At 37.0% G+C, this 18,619-nt stretch overlaps 1 protein-coding gene across 4 annotated transcripts in view; it reads right to left on the bottom strand.

The window, feature by feature from the left end:
* The window catches only part of MLLT3 (MLLT3 super elongation complex subunit), a 119,817-nt gene that overhangs the window by 3,971 nt on the left and 97,227 nt on the right, over positions 1-18,619 (bottom strand). For 2 of the 4 annotated variants that reach the window (XM_054003842.1, XM_054003838.1), the window contains 5 exons: positions 16,457-16,535; positions 12,689-12,821; positions 11,047-11,146; positions 8,251-8,322; positions 6,395-6,466 (listed from right to left, as the gene is read on the bottom strand). In XM_054003842.1, the coding sequence (XP_053859817.1) occupies positions 6,395-6,466; positions 8,251-8,322; positions 11,047-11,146; positions 12,689-12,821; positions 16,457-16,535 (456 nt within the window). Of the gene's footprint in view, positions 1-2,217; positions 2,294-6,394; positions 6,467-8,250; positions 8,323-11,046; positions 11,147-12,688; positions 12,822-16,456; positions 16,536-18,619 lie in introns of all 4 variants that reach the window. The other 2 variants (XM_054003839.1, XM_054003840.1) reach the window with 2 other exon arrangements.

The following is an 18,619-nucleotide window of genomic DNA, read 5'->3' as shown; positions in this document are numbered from 1 at the left end:
TGGAATATTTATTATGTGCATAGCTACTAAGCAGGTTACATTAGGAAATAAATTACATAAGCCTTTCTGCAAGCAAGGGAAACAAACAAATCCTTAGAATCCAGTCCCTACTAAAAAAAAAAAAACCCAAAAACAAAAACCAAAAAACAAACAAACAAACAAAAAAAACCACACAAAAAAACCCAAAAAAACAAACAAAAAAACCCACAAATCAAACAAACAAAAAACACCAAACCAAAACAAACAAACAAAAAAAAACCACAAGACATCTTACATGAACTTTTAGTTCACACACCAGTAGTGACTTTTTGAGTAACAGAGTTAAATCTTTTTTTCTTTAGCCAAATAAACCATGAAAGGACTCCAAGCAAGGTCATAACATCACTTCGGTTGTGGGGTCTTCATTCTTGGAGATATTTCAAAGTCATGTGGCATACTCCCAGGCAATTGTCTCTACATGTCCCTGTGACCACCAGAGATTCCTTCCAACCTTAATCATCTTACATTTCTGTGAAATCAACAGTAGACGCCTAACTTTCTAGACGCCTTTCTACAATTGTGACATTTTTCGTCTCCAAACTGTAGTCTGTATTTTTGAAGAGTGGTTATACTCAACACAGAATTGCTGTAAAAATAACTCCAGATATTTTAAGTTTCAGGATGCACACCTACTTCAAAAAAAAACCACTGAGCATCTTGAAAAGCCAAAGCATTATTTTTCAGAAAGGACTAGCACAGTGCCAACACACGGCTACTATAAATCTCTTATGTGCGGTTTCATTCCAAGAGACAGACATGCCAAGAGCACTCCACCCTGACGTAGCCCCAGGTAGCTCATGGACTGACAGAACAACACTGCTCTTCTCAGTCCTTCCAACCGCCTCTCAAGCAGCGCTCAGGTTACACTCCAAATCCTGTCTGCAACCGCCAGTTTGAAACCCATTTAGTTCTGGGGCATCCACATACACCTCCACTGAAACACTACTGCAAGATACTCCTTGATTGTTCTGAGCTTTATTACTCTGACTACAATTCCTTTTCCACAGCTGGAGGAGATACAGATGTATGCACATATGGCTTACAGAATGTACCTTAAAAAGACACATCTGTTAGGAATAACCAACTTCACAAAGAACAATGAATTTAGACTAAATATTTTGTACATTTCCACTCTCCATGTCATTATATAAACAGATTTTTTCTTCTCAGACCACAGAAGTAAAGACTAAGTAAATGGTAAATGAAAAATGAAATGTGTATTGTCAGGCATGGAATGACACAGATTAAATAGAATGGTTGCAAGATAAAATAATAAAAGGGAAATGCTTGTTACAATAAAAATATCCCTTTTCAATCACCCTTTATTTTCAAAGGTGGAAAAAAAATAAAAATACCATCAGTCTAATTTGGTTTACAACTGCCCAAAATTCTGAAAGCACCTGGAAAAAATCCTGCTTTTATCACTTGAATCTGTACCTCTTGCTTTCAACTTCTTTTCCATACAGGAATTATTAATCTAAAATTACTAACTTCATTTGTCTGCTTATTGATTCACAGATTCTTGCAACACTTTTCCCTACTGTTATTCTGCAATTGACATGAGGAAAAAAATAATCCAGTGGGAAAAAACCGATTGATACCAGAAGCAAACTTTGATATGTATTATTATTCTCATTTTTGCCATTCTCTTGAGCCTCATCTAAGAGAGAAGCAAAGGTAAATTGTCAATCCAGCGTCCTTTTGTAAAGTTTAGAACCTAATCTTGGGCTTGTTATCTGAATATCCCCTGTGAGACAAATAAATGGCTGCACAAGAAGTTTACAGAAGCAGTGGCCAGGAAAATGCAGTTACATTGAACAACTCTGTCCATCACTTCCTTGCGTGACTGTGGAAGAGTATTACCCCTAATAACCCCCACTGCAATATACTTGATTTTAGAAACAAAAGATTATGTGAGAGTGTTAACACATGTATTTTTAAACAGTGCTGCATATTTTAAGGAATGGATAAGGACTTCTATTGATCAAGTTCTGCTTTGGGCTTTTAAGCTCTAGGTCAAGGGGAATATAAACATTTTAAATATATCCCACATCCAGCCCCCAAGAGATATAGTCGCTATGTCTGGGCACCTGGCAAATGACTCAAATAAACCCCAAAGGCTTTAATGGATGTACAAAAATGTATCAAGATAAACCCAGACAGCCCGATGAAAAACACCTGCCTGTGTGCCAGTCAATGAAGAACTCATGACTTACAGTATTAGCATATGCATCCTTGTGCTATTCAGAAATTCCTCAAAAAGAATAAAAGGTTGAGATTAGTTGCTAGGAAGTCTGACAGTTCTAACATTAAAAACACAGCATTAAAATGTTTTATTCCAAAAGATCAGGCTGCAAAGAATAAAAATATCCCATTTGTTCCTGCTATATAAGCTTTGCTTTTCTGCAGTAAATTACATCTCTGTTTACATAATGTCTCTCCAGCTCAGTTTCATCATTATCCATCATAGTATAACTATTTATCAGCCTTTAAACAAGCAAATGAGTGTGTTTGTATAAGGAAGCCAAAGTGCAACTAATGACAGTCATTTTTCAATTTATGGAAGGTTTTAGGCCATGTGATAGTTTCCAGACCTCCAAGCTGCCCCTGACAGAAAATTCTAAGAAGATAGTTGCCATCTGAAGTTAAGCACCTTTGGAACATGAGTAACTTAATTTTCAACCATGATGCATACTCTCAATTTCTTCCTTACGCCTGTGCTGCCTAATGCACTGGTTTTTTGATTTTTTACCAGCTGAAATGAGACTTCTAATGCCTAAAAATAAGATACAAAGTTACCAAAAATGTTGCTGCCTTTCATGGGATCATGCTAACATTTTCTGCACTGAAAATGCAGAGTTAGAAACACTGTTTTAGCCAGCCAAATTTGAATATATTGGATATACAGCATTAACATCTGATTGCAGACTCAGTTAAAAAAAAAAAAAAGCCTCATCACTGTAAATTCCAACCTCTTTCCTTACAGTGAAAGATGGTAGAGGAACTTGATTGTAAATGTGATTTCAGACCAGCTTCTGGTCTTGCCATGGTCCAATATTCATATAAAAATTGCTCACAGGATTAATTTCTTGGTCAAATGTTCTTCACATATCTTCTCCCTCTCAGGCAATTTTTAAATGTTTGTAAGTAGCACCTAACATTAGAATTATTTCATTATGTATTTGGGCACTTGCAGTGTAGTATCACCTCTCTCCCGTCTTCTCTCTTTGTCAGCTTCCTTCAACAAAGTGTCTCAAAGAGAATACCTCTCTTGGGAAAGAGCCACATTCACAAAGATACATTTTTCTTATTTCCAGTTTGGCTGCATTCCTGTTTGCTGTCATGCCTATGGACTCGGTAACAACTGAGATTGGGAAAAAAAAAATTTAAAAGAAAATCCTCTTCATGTCCCTCAATGTAAGTTTAAAAAGCCTGTGCTTTTACATGATATTTATGCCTTCATTCTTTTGCAAGTCCCTTCTTTGAAAGTCTCTGTGCAAGACACTTACCTGCCCTAACATAAACTAACAAGATGACAGCCACCATTCAGGAACCTATGATTCCATCACCATTCCACTTCAACACCAACACCTCTAAAACTCTTGCAGCTGTCTACAGTTTTCTGTTGCATATTTTTGCATTTGATCTCTCTTCTCATGCAGTAACCACAATCCCATTATGCAGTTTTGCACCTTGCTGTTCTCACCTTTGTACTTTGTACAATCTCTATGTATTTCTTAGTATAGAAGTTTCATATTAATTCCTAGAGACTTTCTCAGCTCTGTATCTTTTGAATTTCTGTGCACACTGGAAGTGTTTTACATTAACTTCATAGTTGCAAAGCAGTAAGAATATTTAAGATGGGATGATAGATTATTTTTAATGTAGAGAAGCACTGATTCTCTGTGAGTTATCCATTCAGTATTGGGAAGATATTTCTGTAAATTGATAAAATCATATGAATTAATGAATTGCAGAATGTTAAAGGAATAACAGTTTTAAAACTAAGCTGTGTTTTGTTTTACAGCAGCATGGACCATTCACTAGTGCAGACAGCCTAACAGGTAAGTAACTTGGTTCTTCCACTGAAACCTGGTAGACTTCTGTACCAGTATCATGGTGTTCCCAGCAGAACTGATCCGCCCTCCCAGCCTGCACAGCCTGGCCATGAATCCAGCTTTCACTGGGGCTGTACCAACAGCCTGCAAACACTCTGAAACAATCTGTAAGAACAATTTCCCCCAGGAAGGCAACACCAGTTCTACATCAATCAAACTTTCATAATGTAAATAATAATGTATAAGTAATCATGGATTACAGCATTAAAATGCCTCACTCCTAATGCAAGTTGTGAGGCAAAGTTCGTGAATGAATGCTTTCTCTGTTTTGACAAATTGTCTCAAGAGAAAAAACAAAGTTTAGTTTAAAACACACAAGAGTATACTGCTCTTTTTCATTTACTCAGAATAGGAGACCCAAATTTCCAGCTCAGTTAAGTTTCTTTTCACATGACTATTTCCTTGTATTTGTAAGCTCCCACAAAGCTTACTATAACAGTACTCTAATATTAGAATGAACACAATTTAGTGGACAAACCCATTATTTTTCTTACAGGCAATTCTTCATCACCAAATAAATGTTGCCAGTGAGAAAGACAATGAGGGGTTCAACTTGAAGCACTTTACTTTGAAAGTATTTCTTAGGATGGCTGAATAATACCAATTGGAAAGGATTTTGCTAGTCTCAGCCCTTGCTCAGTGCAGGCTCACTTGTGGAGTCAGATCTGGCTACTCCAGGCCTATACTGTCAGGATTTCAAAAGCTCTAGACCACCATCATGGGGAAAAAAAAAAGAAGGTTTCTTGCTTGTTTTTATTTTTGCTCTGCACAAAATGCTTTGAAGTTGATTTTATTTTCCAGAATTCCACATGAAGCCACATAAGTCCTATGGTCTGAAGGCTGTTCAAACAGCCCCAGTGAAAGCTGAGTTCATGGCCTGACTGCCCAGGCTGGGACAGTGGCTCAGTTCTGCACTGGTAACAGCAGTAACTGGCCACTGATGTGAATCAGAAGCGATACCACCATTTGGAAGCTATGCCTTGGATAACTGGAGGAGTGCTCAGGAAGCAAAGACAAGGTGGGAATTTTTACAACACAGTGTCTTTTCCAGATTCAATTTTAATGTGAACTCTTTGAGAATCAATGAACGATGTGAAGTGGATAGGGTGTTGCAATTCCTGCAAAATTACTTCCCTATCTAGATAAAAATTTGGCTCTGCTACCATTCTGAAAGCATGCTTTGGTTCCTTTTGTAGGAAAAGGAGACTTGGCAGAGAACAGGACATCAAATATGAAGGGTAACCAAGATGCATCACTGTGTGTTAAAAGACGAAATCTGACAAAGCTACCAAAATTAATCTTTAAGAATATCCTTAACCAAGATATTCCTTTTCAATGACCTCTCAGTAGTTTTCTCATCTTTACTCATAATATGGAGCCTGAACTAACAAAGCGGTTAATGCTGAAGCTTGCAAAATATTGTTAAAATACTTACTCGAGAAATTCGACAAGTGATTGCAATCTTTTAGAAGAGGCAAAAATTTTCCTCTTTACAATATCTCTAAAACATAATAAACCCATCTGTGCTACAATTGCATCTACTTTGTTGACAGTGCTTACTGTTTAATCTTAACAATTTTCAATCCAATAGTACCTGACAATACCACCCAAACCCAAGAATATTTTCTTTGCTCTTACCATTGCATAACCTTTCAATAAATTTGCAGCCTTTTTGGTTTGGACACTTGCATATTTTAATCATTCTAAGACTTCAGAAGATTCAATGAATATATTATGTTTTTCTTCAAAGAAAACTTTCTTCTTAAGATTCTTTGCATTGAATTTTATATTTTCTGCTTCCCATAGGAAAAAACCCACTTCAGTTGTTTCTGAGACAAGGCTGGTCATATTCAGGAAAGAAGTAACAAGATTTTTATCAAGTCACAATGCACAGCTACATCCATTCTCCATCCTGCTTTCATAATTATTGACACAATATGTTAAGAAACATAGCAACAAATTGGTGAAAAATATATCTCAAGCATTTAAAAAAAAAAAAATTGTCATTTAGAGAGACAACACAGTTATACACTAAATACTAAGTGCAACAATTCCCAAAACTGCAGTGTAAGAGCTAATGGACTTCTATGGACTATACAGGCTTGAAGGCTCTCAATGATAGCGGAGTTTTTAACTGATAACTGATTACAGAATTTTAAATCAAAGCAAAAAAGAAACAGATGTGAATTCAGAATTTCAATGAGAGCACTGTGACAGTGCATAAGAATCCTTCTCACCTGCTGCAGTACATGTCTCTCTCTCAATGTCATTAATCTTCTGTGGAGCTCTACTAGTTCATCAAGATATGCCTAGAAATAAATTCCCCCCCATAAACAACTTGTTAATTAAGTTGTAGCAACGTAATTCATAAACTTCAGATGTCTTCAAAACCAGTAGAAATACAAATCTTATTTTAAATCTTGGAATCATATAATATCCTGAGCTGGAAGACACCCAGAAGGATCACTGCCAAGGGTCACAGCATGTGCCTGAGAGCATTGTCCATTCTCTGAGCTTCTTGAACTCTGTCAGGCTGGTGCTGCGACCGTTTTGCTGGGGAGCCCATTCCGGGACCTAGCCACCCTCTGGGTGAAGAACCTTTTTCTAATATCCAACCTCTCCGGACTCAGTTTCAGACCATTCCCTTGGGCCGTGTCACTGGTCACCATGGAGAAGAGATCACTGTTGCCCCTCCTCTTCCTCCCAGGAGGTCTTCCCTCAGTCAACAAGTTCTCCCCCAGCAGTCTCCTCCAGGCTGAACAGACCAAGTGACCTCAGCGGCTCCTCGTAAACCTTCCCCTCTAGGCCTTTCCCTACCTTTGCAGGCCCCCTTTGGATGCTCTCTAATAGCTTTAAATCCTTCTTAGAGTACAGCACACAGGACTTGAGGTAAGACCAAACTTTTCTTTGAGGTGTATTTTTTTATTAATAGTCCGGCATTCTCTAGCTTAATATAACACAAATACAAATTTTGGTGGTTTTTTTACATACTTCAAGCTGACAGAAATTTTCATAGGTGGTCATTTGCTGATAATCTCTGTATCTCAACTGTGCCAGAAAGCATCATAAGACTGGGGATGACAAAACAGCACCTTCAGAAAACATATCCCATCTTTCTACATAAGAACCAAACCCATAGACTCAAAATTAAATCAATCCTTTTCTCTAGAGGTATGTAATTTCTTTTGTGTCAACAGGGAAAGAAAGACTAAATAAGATTAATCCAAAGGTAAATTCTAGTGTGTCTTCCCTGGGATGTCAAATATGTCTCACCTCTCCACCTTATTATTAACATTCTCCTCCAGAAATGGTTCCTGAGCCATCAAAAACTTTTATTTTTTTTTTGCTTGTAAGCAGAAAGAGATATGGCACTCAACCTAAGCAACCAAAATGCAAACCAAAATATTAGCACACTAAAAATCTAGGTACTGCAGATAATCTAGACACTAAAAATTTAGATGCTGCAGCTTCCATCTTTTGTCTCATATTATCACAAAATTGACACTAATACCAGCAAAATACAAGCTTTCAGAGAAACTTGTCCATAGTGGGCAATTGTGCTATGTTTACTCACGGCAGGATTGAGAGCTTCTTGCCCACAACCATTAGTCAGATTTAAATCAAACTATCTCAGTGTTAAATGGTGACAGTTGCTTCATGTCATTTTACTTAACATGCTAAAATCACACTGCCACTTCCTAATGCACAACCTTCAGAACGGATTCTGCAAAACAGACTTTCTTTTTTCCCCTGACTGACTTGAAGGTTAGGAATACATCTGTGAATTCTCATCTACATCTCATTCCTCTGTGAAGCACAGTACAAACTCATGGTGGACAGTAGATAAAATAAACAGATGGAAGATTCCCAACTGGTGAAATTTGCCAAATTACCTGATTAAAAAGAAGGAAATAAAATTCAAAATATGAGAGAAGATAAAAAATTACAGAAAGAAAACAGAAAATTATCTTCACATAAAGGAATACAAAGCAAAGATATACTAAGATTTTAATTCTGTAACAAAGTTTGGCATTTGTTAAGCATATCAGTATCATATTCTGGAGTCGTTTATTGTTACCTCATTGTTATTTACCTTATCACAATCCCCATTCTTCATTTGTTTATCTGTTTTATTTTGCTTTATTGGACTTTTCACTTCTAAAATCTGGAAAAGAAAGAAAATACTGTAAAAATTAAATGCATCACTGGATATAACTATATATGGAAAAATTCTGCTGTTAATAAAACAAACTCAAAAACTGAGCTTTTCATTCTTTAATCCATGTAACTTACTCATGCTTTTCAGAACAAAAAGTAATTTACAGCAGAAAATGCTGAGGTACTGGAATGAGGTGATAATGACATTATTAATCCTTAATTTGGCAGATACATAATGATGCTGAGGGTGTCTCCACTACCTTTGAAACGTTGCATTATCACTGTACTTTTCCTGTTCTTTTTTTTCCCCTCAATACTACCTCTTTTCTTTGACAACAGAGGTTTTCAAACAGTCCTTGAAATTATCATATGAGTTATAACTGAAAAACAAAGTGATGGACAGTAATTTCTTTTGTACTTATATGGTACCCTTACTTCAATGCCACTCATACCCATTTATTATCACTCATACAAGCCAAGATTGCTTCATCTGATTCTGAAACAGACTCAAGAAGAGTACATCAGCAAGCAGCAGGACACCATGCTTGATTTGAAACTTTAGAACTAAAGACAGAAATATTTGGGGAGAAATGAACTGTTGATTGTTCTTTCAATTTTTTCAACAGACAACACTTTTTGGAAGTTAAAAGAAAAATCACCATGTCATTCCTAACCTAGAATATAACCAGTTCTTCTGAAAAACATCAAAGAAAACTAAGTAATCACAGATAATGGGATATTATGTTTCACATTTCATTTTAAGTGAGACTAACATCTCTAGCATGATTAACTCCAAAACCATACCCAACAGCTGCAACACAGGATAAAACTCACTAATTAAAACAAGGAAATAAAGCATGTAAGAACAAGTCCTCTAGAAGCCTTACTGACATTCTCCCCCAGGTCCTCTTGTTTCTCCTTCCCTTGGTACAAATGATTAAATTGCATATGTCTTCCCTAGGCTGGTCAGCATCTTATAAATACAGCTGGCAGACAGCTATTTCCCTATCTAGCAAAAGTGACTGCAGATCTGAGTTAACCTTACTTGATTTAATTAGCCAAGAGTGATCAATGTTCAGATTCAAAACATACATTTTTGAAGAATAATTCTAGTACTTCTGTTCAACACCCTCTAGGGTTACTGCTCTGTAGACCAGTAGCAAAGTTTTGTCTTGAAAAAAAACCCACCCAACCCTACAAAAAACCAGACCTTTAATCATGGATTCAGTACCTTTTAGATGCATTTATTGTTTTCACAAGAAGAAAAATCTTGGTTTCAAATAGAGCCTTGTCAAGATCACAGTATATTTGAAAAAGCAGCTTCCTTACAATGCTCTTGATATGCAGTTTAAATTTAACACCTTAAGCACTTCATAGATGAGATACAGCACTAATCATGTCTGAGGAAGCTAATACAAATACAAACTGTCTTAGCTCTTCAGTTCTATAAAGGAACTTAGTTAACACAAACCTGATTTCATCAGTAAAAGGTATCATCCTGGCAAGCAGCACTAAGGTACCAAGAAGAGATTTCAAATACGGCTATAGTCTCATAATGCTTCCTGAAATTTCCAGTTTGCAGCTCGATTATAAAATTTAGCTCATTTAAAGAAATGGAAGAAGGTATGTGAAGGTATTTTAGCTGACATACAGCTATTGTTTGCAGTGTCTAAATGTGGAGGTAGACCTTCTACTACATCACCAACAGGCAAACGAGCACAAAAGATGTGACTGAGTGGGCTACTGATATTGAGACTTACAATTACTTAACAATTGCATTGGCTCTTTAGAAATCAGTCTTCATTAAACAACAAGCCATAGACAGATGATTTTTTTCTTGTGCTTATGTGGTCAGTAAATGCAACATTCTTCACCCCTTTTGACCTCAAGGCTACCTCTTAAAAACTTATAACTTTTGTATAGACAACTTAAAAGAGCCTAGAGTGGTAGAAAATAAGAATATTTTCTGGATATGAAATTACCTTCTCTCTGTCCACAAAGTACTTCCTAGCTTGTGGGGTTTTTCTCCCCATAGTGTATTTGAACTTAGCTAACATGAATAATAATGTTTGGGCTTTGTACTATAGCTTGTGTTGGAAATCTTAATAGAAAAACAAAGGCAAATAAATAATATCTGCCAGATAATTGAAGCAATTATAGAGAAGAGATATAGAAAAGACCCATCCATGAAACTCACCCTCTAAACCATGAACTTGTGTTAGAGCATGTAGACACTATTTTAACTATATCACAACTGTAAGTAGCCAGTATGTGTCCTAACTTTACCTATGATGCAATTAACACTGGGAATGAATCATGCCTCCTTAAAACTGAAAAATGGTATTTTATTTTGTAAGGAATGTGAGTTTTTATACTTAATTTTATATTTGAAGAGTCTTTCTTACTGCAGGGGAGGTACTGCCCAAAAGCAAATTCTCATTTGTCTGTGGAGTATTTTGCAACTCTAGGTAATTTACTTTCTTTTCTTTGAAAAACTGAACTACCCTATGCTGCTACCTCAGAAATAACAACCATGTTAGCTCTTACAAATCTGGAACAATACTCTGATGCAAAGTAAAAACTATTGTGGCTTCTACTGCAGTAAAAAAAATACCGTATCTTTCTAGAAGAACACTGATGGGAGAGAGGAGAAGAGATGCATCAATAAACCCTCGATTTTGATGTTAACTCTGTCTACTGCTAATATAAAGCCAAACTGCATTTTTTTTACCTGGCTGTTGCTCGTTTTCAGTACAGTTGGTGCTGGATCATGACGCAGAGGTGAGGAAGCTGAGCTGCTATCACTATCACTGCCATCACTCAGACTAACCCTGCAGAAAAAAGAGCCACAGCATTACATCTGTAGACAAAGGGCTGTCAAATGGGGTGAGGCAACCTTGGACTTTGAGGTAGGGACTAACAATGACCAATCCCTTGCTAAGCAGGCTATTGTTAATCAAGGTCACATGGAAGAGAGGCATCTGAGCAGGGCTGCACTCTGGAAAAAACTCTTTGTAGCACAAAGAAGGAGGCTGCCTGTCTGCACTTGGCTGAGACAAAGTGTCCAGTTAACAGGAGCTAACTTTACAGAAATGGTTAAACACCTACAAAATTGAACTACTTCTCCCTATCTCAGTTCACAGCTACGTCAAAGAAGGAAAGTGGTCTTTAGGGATACTTTTCTGCTCTTCTAAAAGCTTTCCAAACAGCTGTACTTCTCACCTGAATATGTGTTTCACTGAAAAGTTCCTTGTTTATTGTCAAAAGTAACACAGCTTTTCCTGATTAAAATTTAAAAACTTAGCATCTCAGAAGAGGTCACATTAAGAAGCCCAGCTCCTAGTCAGTTTCACCCTTCATTTACTTATGAACAACAGGGAATATTTTTTTGTTGGAAAAAACCCATTAGTTACTTGGGACAAATGAAGTAGAAAAACAATAGCCTTAAAGTTCCATCAAAAAACTGAAACAAAATCTCCACAATTGGAGACAAGCTGAGCTTGCAACAATCCTTTACACAATCACTGACAACAACAAGTTATCAAACACCTAGTCATCTTGGTCTTTTTCTCCTTGATTCCAGCTGCTAAAGTACACCAGGGAAGCAGCACCATTCATTACAGTTTTCCTGTTATCTTCCTATTAAAGCAGTAGCTGACATTGGCACTCAGGTGCTATGCACTAATAGGAAAATCCTCTGAATTAGAACCTAATACATAGAGTGTTTGTGAGATGCTGTTTCAGATCTTCCATAACCTTGAACATCAAACTGCCTGATAGAGCTTCAAACTGCCTGAACACCATATGAATTTTGGAATGCCTTCTGAAGGTTGCAGCAAGGATGCAGAAACTTCTTTTAAAAAACAAAACTTGAAAACATTTATTTGACAGATGCTTGCTTTACCCTCTGATGCACTTTTATGCATTATTTACTGCATGCAGCACAGAATTTACTTGAAATTCAAATTTCATTGATTTGTATTCAATTTAACAGATTAATCTAAAACCAGTAAGCAAAGAGGTCTTTTGACTATGTATAGAATAGCTTATTCAACAGCTGAAGGACAATTTTGTCTATGTTATGCCAGGGAGTAATTATAACTCCTCATCTCAAGTCACAATTGCATTAAATCGAGTAAAGTTAAACAAATGAGGATCATCATAACGGTATTGATTAGTACAGGAAGAGTTTGTATCAGAAACAGCTAGCTGTGTTAGTGTTTAAAGGGGCTCTTTTATGTGCAGATGCTTTAGAAAGAGTGAATTTTCTGCCCATTTGCTACTCAGCACTCTAAGAAATCAGAACTCACCCTGTTACTAAGAAGCACTACATGTCTTGGTCAGCAGGCCACTTGCAATCACAAGACACTCACCTGCGACTCCTGCCTCCTCCTCGTGTATTTACAGGTTGTTCCAACTCAGAATCATTGTCCTTCTCATCTGCTTCATCTGATTCATCTTCATTATCATCTGAATGCAGATCTTTCATTATAGTCCTCAATGGACCTGAAACAACAGAGACAATAAAACACAATGAAGTTTACTTCCCAGTGTTTTGGGCAATTTACCCAGCTTTAAAAACTAACTTCCCCACACAGTGTTGAGAGAGGAGAGTCTTAAAAATTAAACAAACCAAGTAATGCACTGGGGGATTATACTACAGGGACCTGTCCATATATTCATGAGTCTTTGTTCACAAGAGCAACTCAGCTTCAACAGACTGACTCTTGACAATGAAGTGACTCACACGTTCAAGTGTTAGAACAATTTGCACCCTGGACCATAGTTGAAGTAAATAAAATACTGTCATGACAGGAGAAATTGACATGAAATGTATGCTTGCTAAAAGTATGCTTCTTTTGTATTGCTGGGGTTTAGTATTTTTTTGCTTTCTCATTACATGTGAGCGAAGATCTACAGGGACATATTGATCAGCATTAGTTAATCCATGTATAAGAGGTTGGTTCTAACAAATCACTCTGACTAAATTGTACTGTACAAGGCAGTGATTTTGTCTTCTTGGTTTTTATGCATTTTACCTTCAGCTGTTCCCATTATTTCAGGGTCAATTTCAAGTGGAGTAAGTACTTCACCCATGTTGATAAGTATGAAGTGCATCAATACCACCCAACACCGTATTATCACTTTTCCTGAATTAGCAAAAAGGTACAAAGCTTAACTTGCTCAAAAAACTGCATTAAACTCAGTTTGGGTTTTGAGTTTCACTCTTTTTGCTCTAAGAGACAATTACAGAAAGAAGAATATGTTCAATAGAGCTGAGAAGTGTAACACTATAGCTACTTGAAATAAGAATGGGCAAAAGCAGATTACAAGACGGAAGAAAGTAAAATGTCCTGGTGCCATAGAACATTTAACTATGAAGTACAGCCCGTCTAAGACATGAAGCAGTAGTTGAAAGCACCAGTGATGGCTGTAAGAACAGCAATTACTATTATGGTTGTAATTCCTTCAGCCAAAGAAACACGGTACTAACATGAATACTTTGAGCCTGAGATGAAGCTTTCAACTCTCTATTTTCTAATGGGAGAACTGAGTCAAGGAGTGTCCTCCTCCCTGGTCACTGCCAGCAGAGAAGTGAGACATGTGTCAATCAGTGCCATACTCATAACAGGGTTATGAGTATGACAGTGTTCCCTTCATGACAGGGAACAGTTCTATGGACTGCTCCAGACATAGCTAAGTTCACGCCATAGGCATTTTGACTAGTTTTGTGCAAGTGACTTCAAAGCTGTTGTTTGGAATAATTTATCACTAAGGCTGCCCTAGAACTTTTGTAAATAGGCACAGTTTGGACAGTTCGGAGAAATGAGCTTTTCCTCTGCTTTCACACCCGAGGAAAGAAAACCAGATGGTCCTCATGGGCAAATTCCTGGTTGACCAGACATTTGTATAGGTGAAAGTATGGAAGTGCTTCTTATCCATGCACCCACAGCTATATTTAGAAGCAGCTGAGTTGTGCTCCATTTTCTGTCCCCGATTGAATCTCGGGAAGACAATGCTCAGTTGCAAATGACAACTTGTAGTCTGACTGAATAACTTACCATCTGAGCCTTAAAGGAGGGAAAAGGCTTTTATAGGAGCAGTAATAAAAAGAAACTTGGACTCCTCAGACACATCCATCACTGATAGCACCATAAGCATTGAACAACTTGTCATTCAAACAAGTTCTCACTTAGTGTAGGAGCATGTCTGGGACTCTGAAAAGAACATTGCTAGCTAACTTTTCAGCAGACTTTTCTACCAATCAGCAAAGCATTAATGTTTAAGTCTTTTTTTTTCCTTGCATGGGTAGCAATTTTCTGCTCCTTGCATACTTACTCTAAAATTCCGTAACAACCTTTTCAAGGGTTTGCAAAGTTGTTACCTCCTAAGATACCAGAATAGTTAAGGAGAAACAGAAAATTAGGAGTTGCCCATAAGCAAGCTTTCTTGATAAGGAAACAGATAAATATCAAAGTAAGCCCCAAGGACAGAAGAACTTGAGGAACCTCAAGTTAGCCCACTGTTTATGCAAAAATAAGTGAAAAAAGTTCATGCTCTGTTTTTTTTTGACACCTGAGTGAGCACTGGAGTCTACATGCAACCTAAAAAGACCAACAGTCCAACAGTCCTGGCAGGTAACTTCCAGGTAAGGGGAAAAGCTTCTGAGAACAACATACATCACGAACATGCCACGGTATGCCTGGTGCTCCATACCTTTGATATACAAATGCATGGCCTGGGCAATAAACACACTTAGTTAATTGGGGTTTCTGGAACTCCCAAAAAGAAGCAGAAACCACTGTTTACTGCTGCAAAAAAGAGAAGATGTATATACCATTTGCACTTCAGAGCTGTTCACATTGGAAGACAACTCTCCCATCTATTCTAGAGAAGAACTGAAAGACAATCTGTGATACATCTTGTATATGATCTAGAAAAGATGGATGGGACCAGTCTGCTCAGAGGGAACTACTAAGTCAACAAATCTTTTCCCAGCAAAGATAACAGATGCAGAAGTGGGGAACTAAGTCTTTTTGCTTGTAATGGACGTTCACACCACTATGGTTTTCGTGAGAACAAAAATGGGGGTTCAACAGGAAGTGTATCTGTTTATCATTGGGTAAATATCAACTGCCTGAAGCCCGTCATTACCACAGTTCACTTCAGCTCTTGTCTTCTTTCACATGGGATAACACTGCCAGAAAACGTGAGAAAATCAGTACCAGTCACCTACAGAAAGGCACTAGGACAGATATGTATCACATAATCATGCACAAATCTATTTAAAGTCAGCGTGCCTGAGGCACTAATGTATTGTCATAACTTTAAATCAAGTCTACCATTGAGGAATATAAATGGCTAAAACAAACAATGTTGTTTAGTCGAAGGCTGTTTTTTTAATGCTCCTAATCCAAAGAATAAAACAAAAACTCATTAAGAATGTATCAGTTGTACAATCTTATAAACCGGGATAAGAAGCCAACCAGGAACTAAGTAGTTTAATAGATCATGGAGAATGAGTATCAACTTATTTACAGAAAACATGCCTTGGAAAAGCATCCAGGAAGAAAAATGCATTTTTTATTGAGTTTCAAGTAAACTGAGATTATTAGCCAGAAAACCAAAATGCAAGCTTTAATTCTAACCATCATCCTTCCCTGCCATGAATTTCAAGTAAATATTGTGTGCTCTTAAAACCTCCCAGTAGTATTGGACACTCAGAGCCTTTGAAAGGGTCTAGATAAACACATCTGTGGGTTTGTGTTGGCTGCCCATGGGAAACCACACTCGTTCAGGCCTTCAGATGGAGCCAGGTGCCATGCTACCTAACTCTGCAGAACAACTCAGAAACATAAGCTCTTTTGGGTTTATCCTCTATTAAGTGACTGGCATGTATTTAGTCCTTCAAAACAACCAATATTCACACCCTTTTCTCAGATTGCCAGTTTCTTTCTCTCCTTTTTTTGCCCTTACAACCACATCTGAAAACAACCTGTAGAGAAGTCTTTAAATCAAAACTGTGCCCAGTTCAGGCAATGAAACACAGAAAAAAAGAGGTCATGAGATGCCATGAGTTCTGTTTTTATTGGACCCTTCATTTCACACATTCCTTTCAATTTCTTTTCCTGTACTGGTACCTTGTTGTCTGTTGTTTTGAGATGGTGTAAAACTGGAACTGGAGCTGGAGCTGGAACTGCCAGGACTGTGCTGTTCAGACTTAAAAGAAAAAAAAAAAAAGAAAATAAATAACATTTTTAAGAGACTTTTTTTTTGCTTAGAAAAACCCTTATGGTTAGTTACTGCCTAAAGCATTCTGTCAAAAAAAAAAAAACAAAAACAAAACTGTGGGGCCAAATAATACTCAAAGACCTTAACTTCAGGTGTCAGTGAGGCAAACATTGTGGAAATTACTGTTGCACTCACCATACACACATACACACTACTACATCATGTCAAGTTCTTGCTGAAGTCTAACAAGTTTCCAAAGCCTTGTTTGAAAGATTATAAAACATGAAAGCCTAAATGAGTTCATAATGCATGTAAGGCATCTCTATCACTGTCATACTGGAGATGCAACATTTTTCAATTAGCAATGACACTGTGGAATTGAAAAACAAAAGACCTGAGCAGACCACATTAAATGCCAGAAAACCTCTGAGCTTTCTTTCATCTCCCTTAGAAAATAACTCTTAATATAGGGATTCAAATTAAACTTTTATGCTGTTACTGAAATTGTGCTAGCAGTTTTCATATGTATCAAAACTCTGCAGATTGCAAGTGTGATTGAACTAGAAGATATGCTTGGTTACAAACAGAAATTATCTAGAATTTACCAATTACAAAAGAGAACTCAATTTTTAAACAGAGTTATTAAAATCAGTGTGTATTATTTAACAAACAATTATAGACATTTTTTTCCTACTATTGTTTAAAATGCATAAATTTCTGTTTAGTTTAATGAGGAAGTCCTATTACTTAATAAAAAAATTCTGTACTGTTTTATTCTTCAGTACTGAAGAGTCTTGCTTCCTGCTGCCAGGCTGCATATCCCCATATACTTTTTGGCTGATTCCTTGACTCAATGATACATCCTTGCACACTCATCTCTGTACATGAGACAAAGTATGAATCTGGTATGCGGGCAGAGGGGATGCTAACAGAGAACACAAAACAAGAAGTGGCCATACAGAAGGAACACTGAAAATCAGATTAGATATAATGGTCTCGTATTGAAAATTAAACCCGCCTACACTTCACATTTTATACAACTGTGTTATCATGATGTGTTATCCAGGCTAACCAACATTTTCTGACCCTCCTTGCCTCACGATTAAGAGAGAGCAAAATTGTTCTCAAAAACGACAGCAGAAATATCTGGTCTGTAAAACTCAGTTTTCACGCACACAGGCTACCTAAGCCTAACAATTGCTTTTTCTCCATAAATCAATCTATTGTTGCCCTTCATAATAGAGCAGGCAGATTTACTGCCTTTTGTTGCCTTTTCTCACGATGAGAGATGCCTATTTGGGCAACAGAATGCTTGAGAACAACACCATTAACATCTGCTCTCCTTAAATCAACACCAGCTCCAGTTCTCACAAACACACAGTCAAAATACAAACTGTACCTGACTGTGTGGGTATATGCCACTTATATACAACTGAATCAATCCTGTGCAACAAAACCCTATCCAATCAGCAACACAACCAACCTCAGAGTACCAAGAGAGATTCTTATACACTACGCAGCATCAGACCTTTTTGAAATACACTGCAGCATTACTTGACACTGCTCTGAAAATTAAGCATTTTTAGGAAAAAAAAATTTTCTTCCTGAGTTTCTGTAAAACCTTAGAAGATTTTTAGCTGTAAAATAATCATGAAAATATGAAACAGACTGCAGTGATGAAGAACAAGTGTCCATGCAAACTTTAAAGACGTCAGCAAACTAAGCTCAGTTGCCTGGCTGCAGGCTACTCTTAAACATCTGGTTTATCCGTAAATTTCTGCTTCTTGCAGCAAAATTACTAGCTGAGAACTGTTTTCTGCAGATTTCCATTAACTGTATCTTTTCTATATTAATTTCAACATAAACTTCAACTTACCTAAAGTCTATTTCAAAAAAAACAAAAACAAAAACAAAAAAACAACAGCAAACACTAAAAGACAGTCATATTGTCATATTTGATTTTCCAGTGCAAAAAGTCTAAAAAGAAAAATATCAAATTTTTCTTTTGATAGGCACAGAGACTATTTAAATTTTACAAGTTCACTACTTTCTTTTTAACCAGCTTGCTTGAA

Source organism: Vidua macroura, chromosome Z (assembly GCF_024509145.1).
Source record: "Vidua macroura isolate BioBank_ID:100142 chromosome Z, ASM2450914v1, whole genome shotgun sequence".
In the NCBI taxonomy this organism is placed as follows: domain Eukaryota; kingdom Metazoa; phylum Chordata; class Aves; order Passeriformes; family Viduidae; genus Vidua; species Vidua macroura.
Note: the sequence above shows the minus strand (reverse complement) of the source record. Positions and strands in the feature narration are given on the sequence as shown.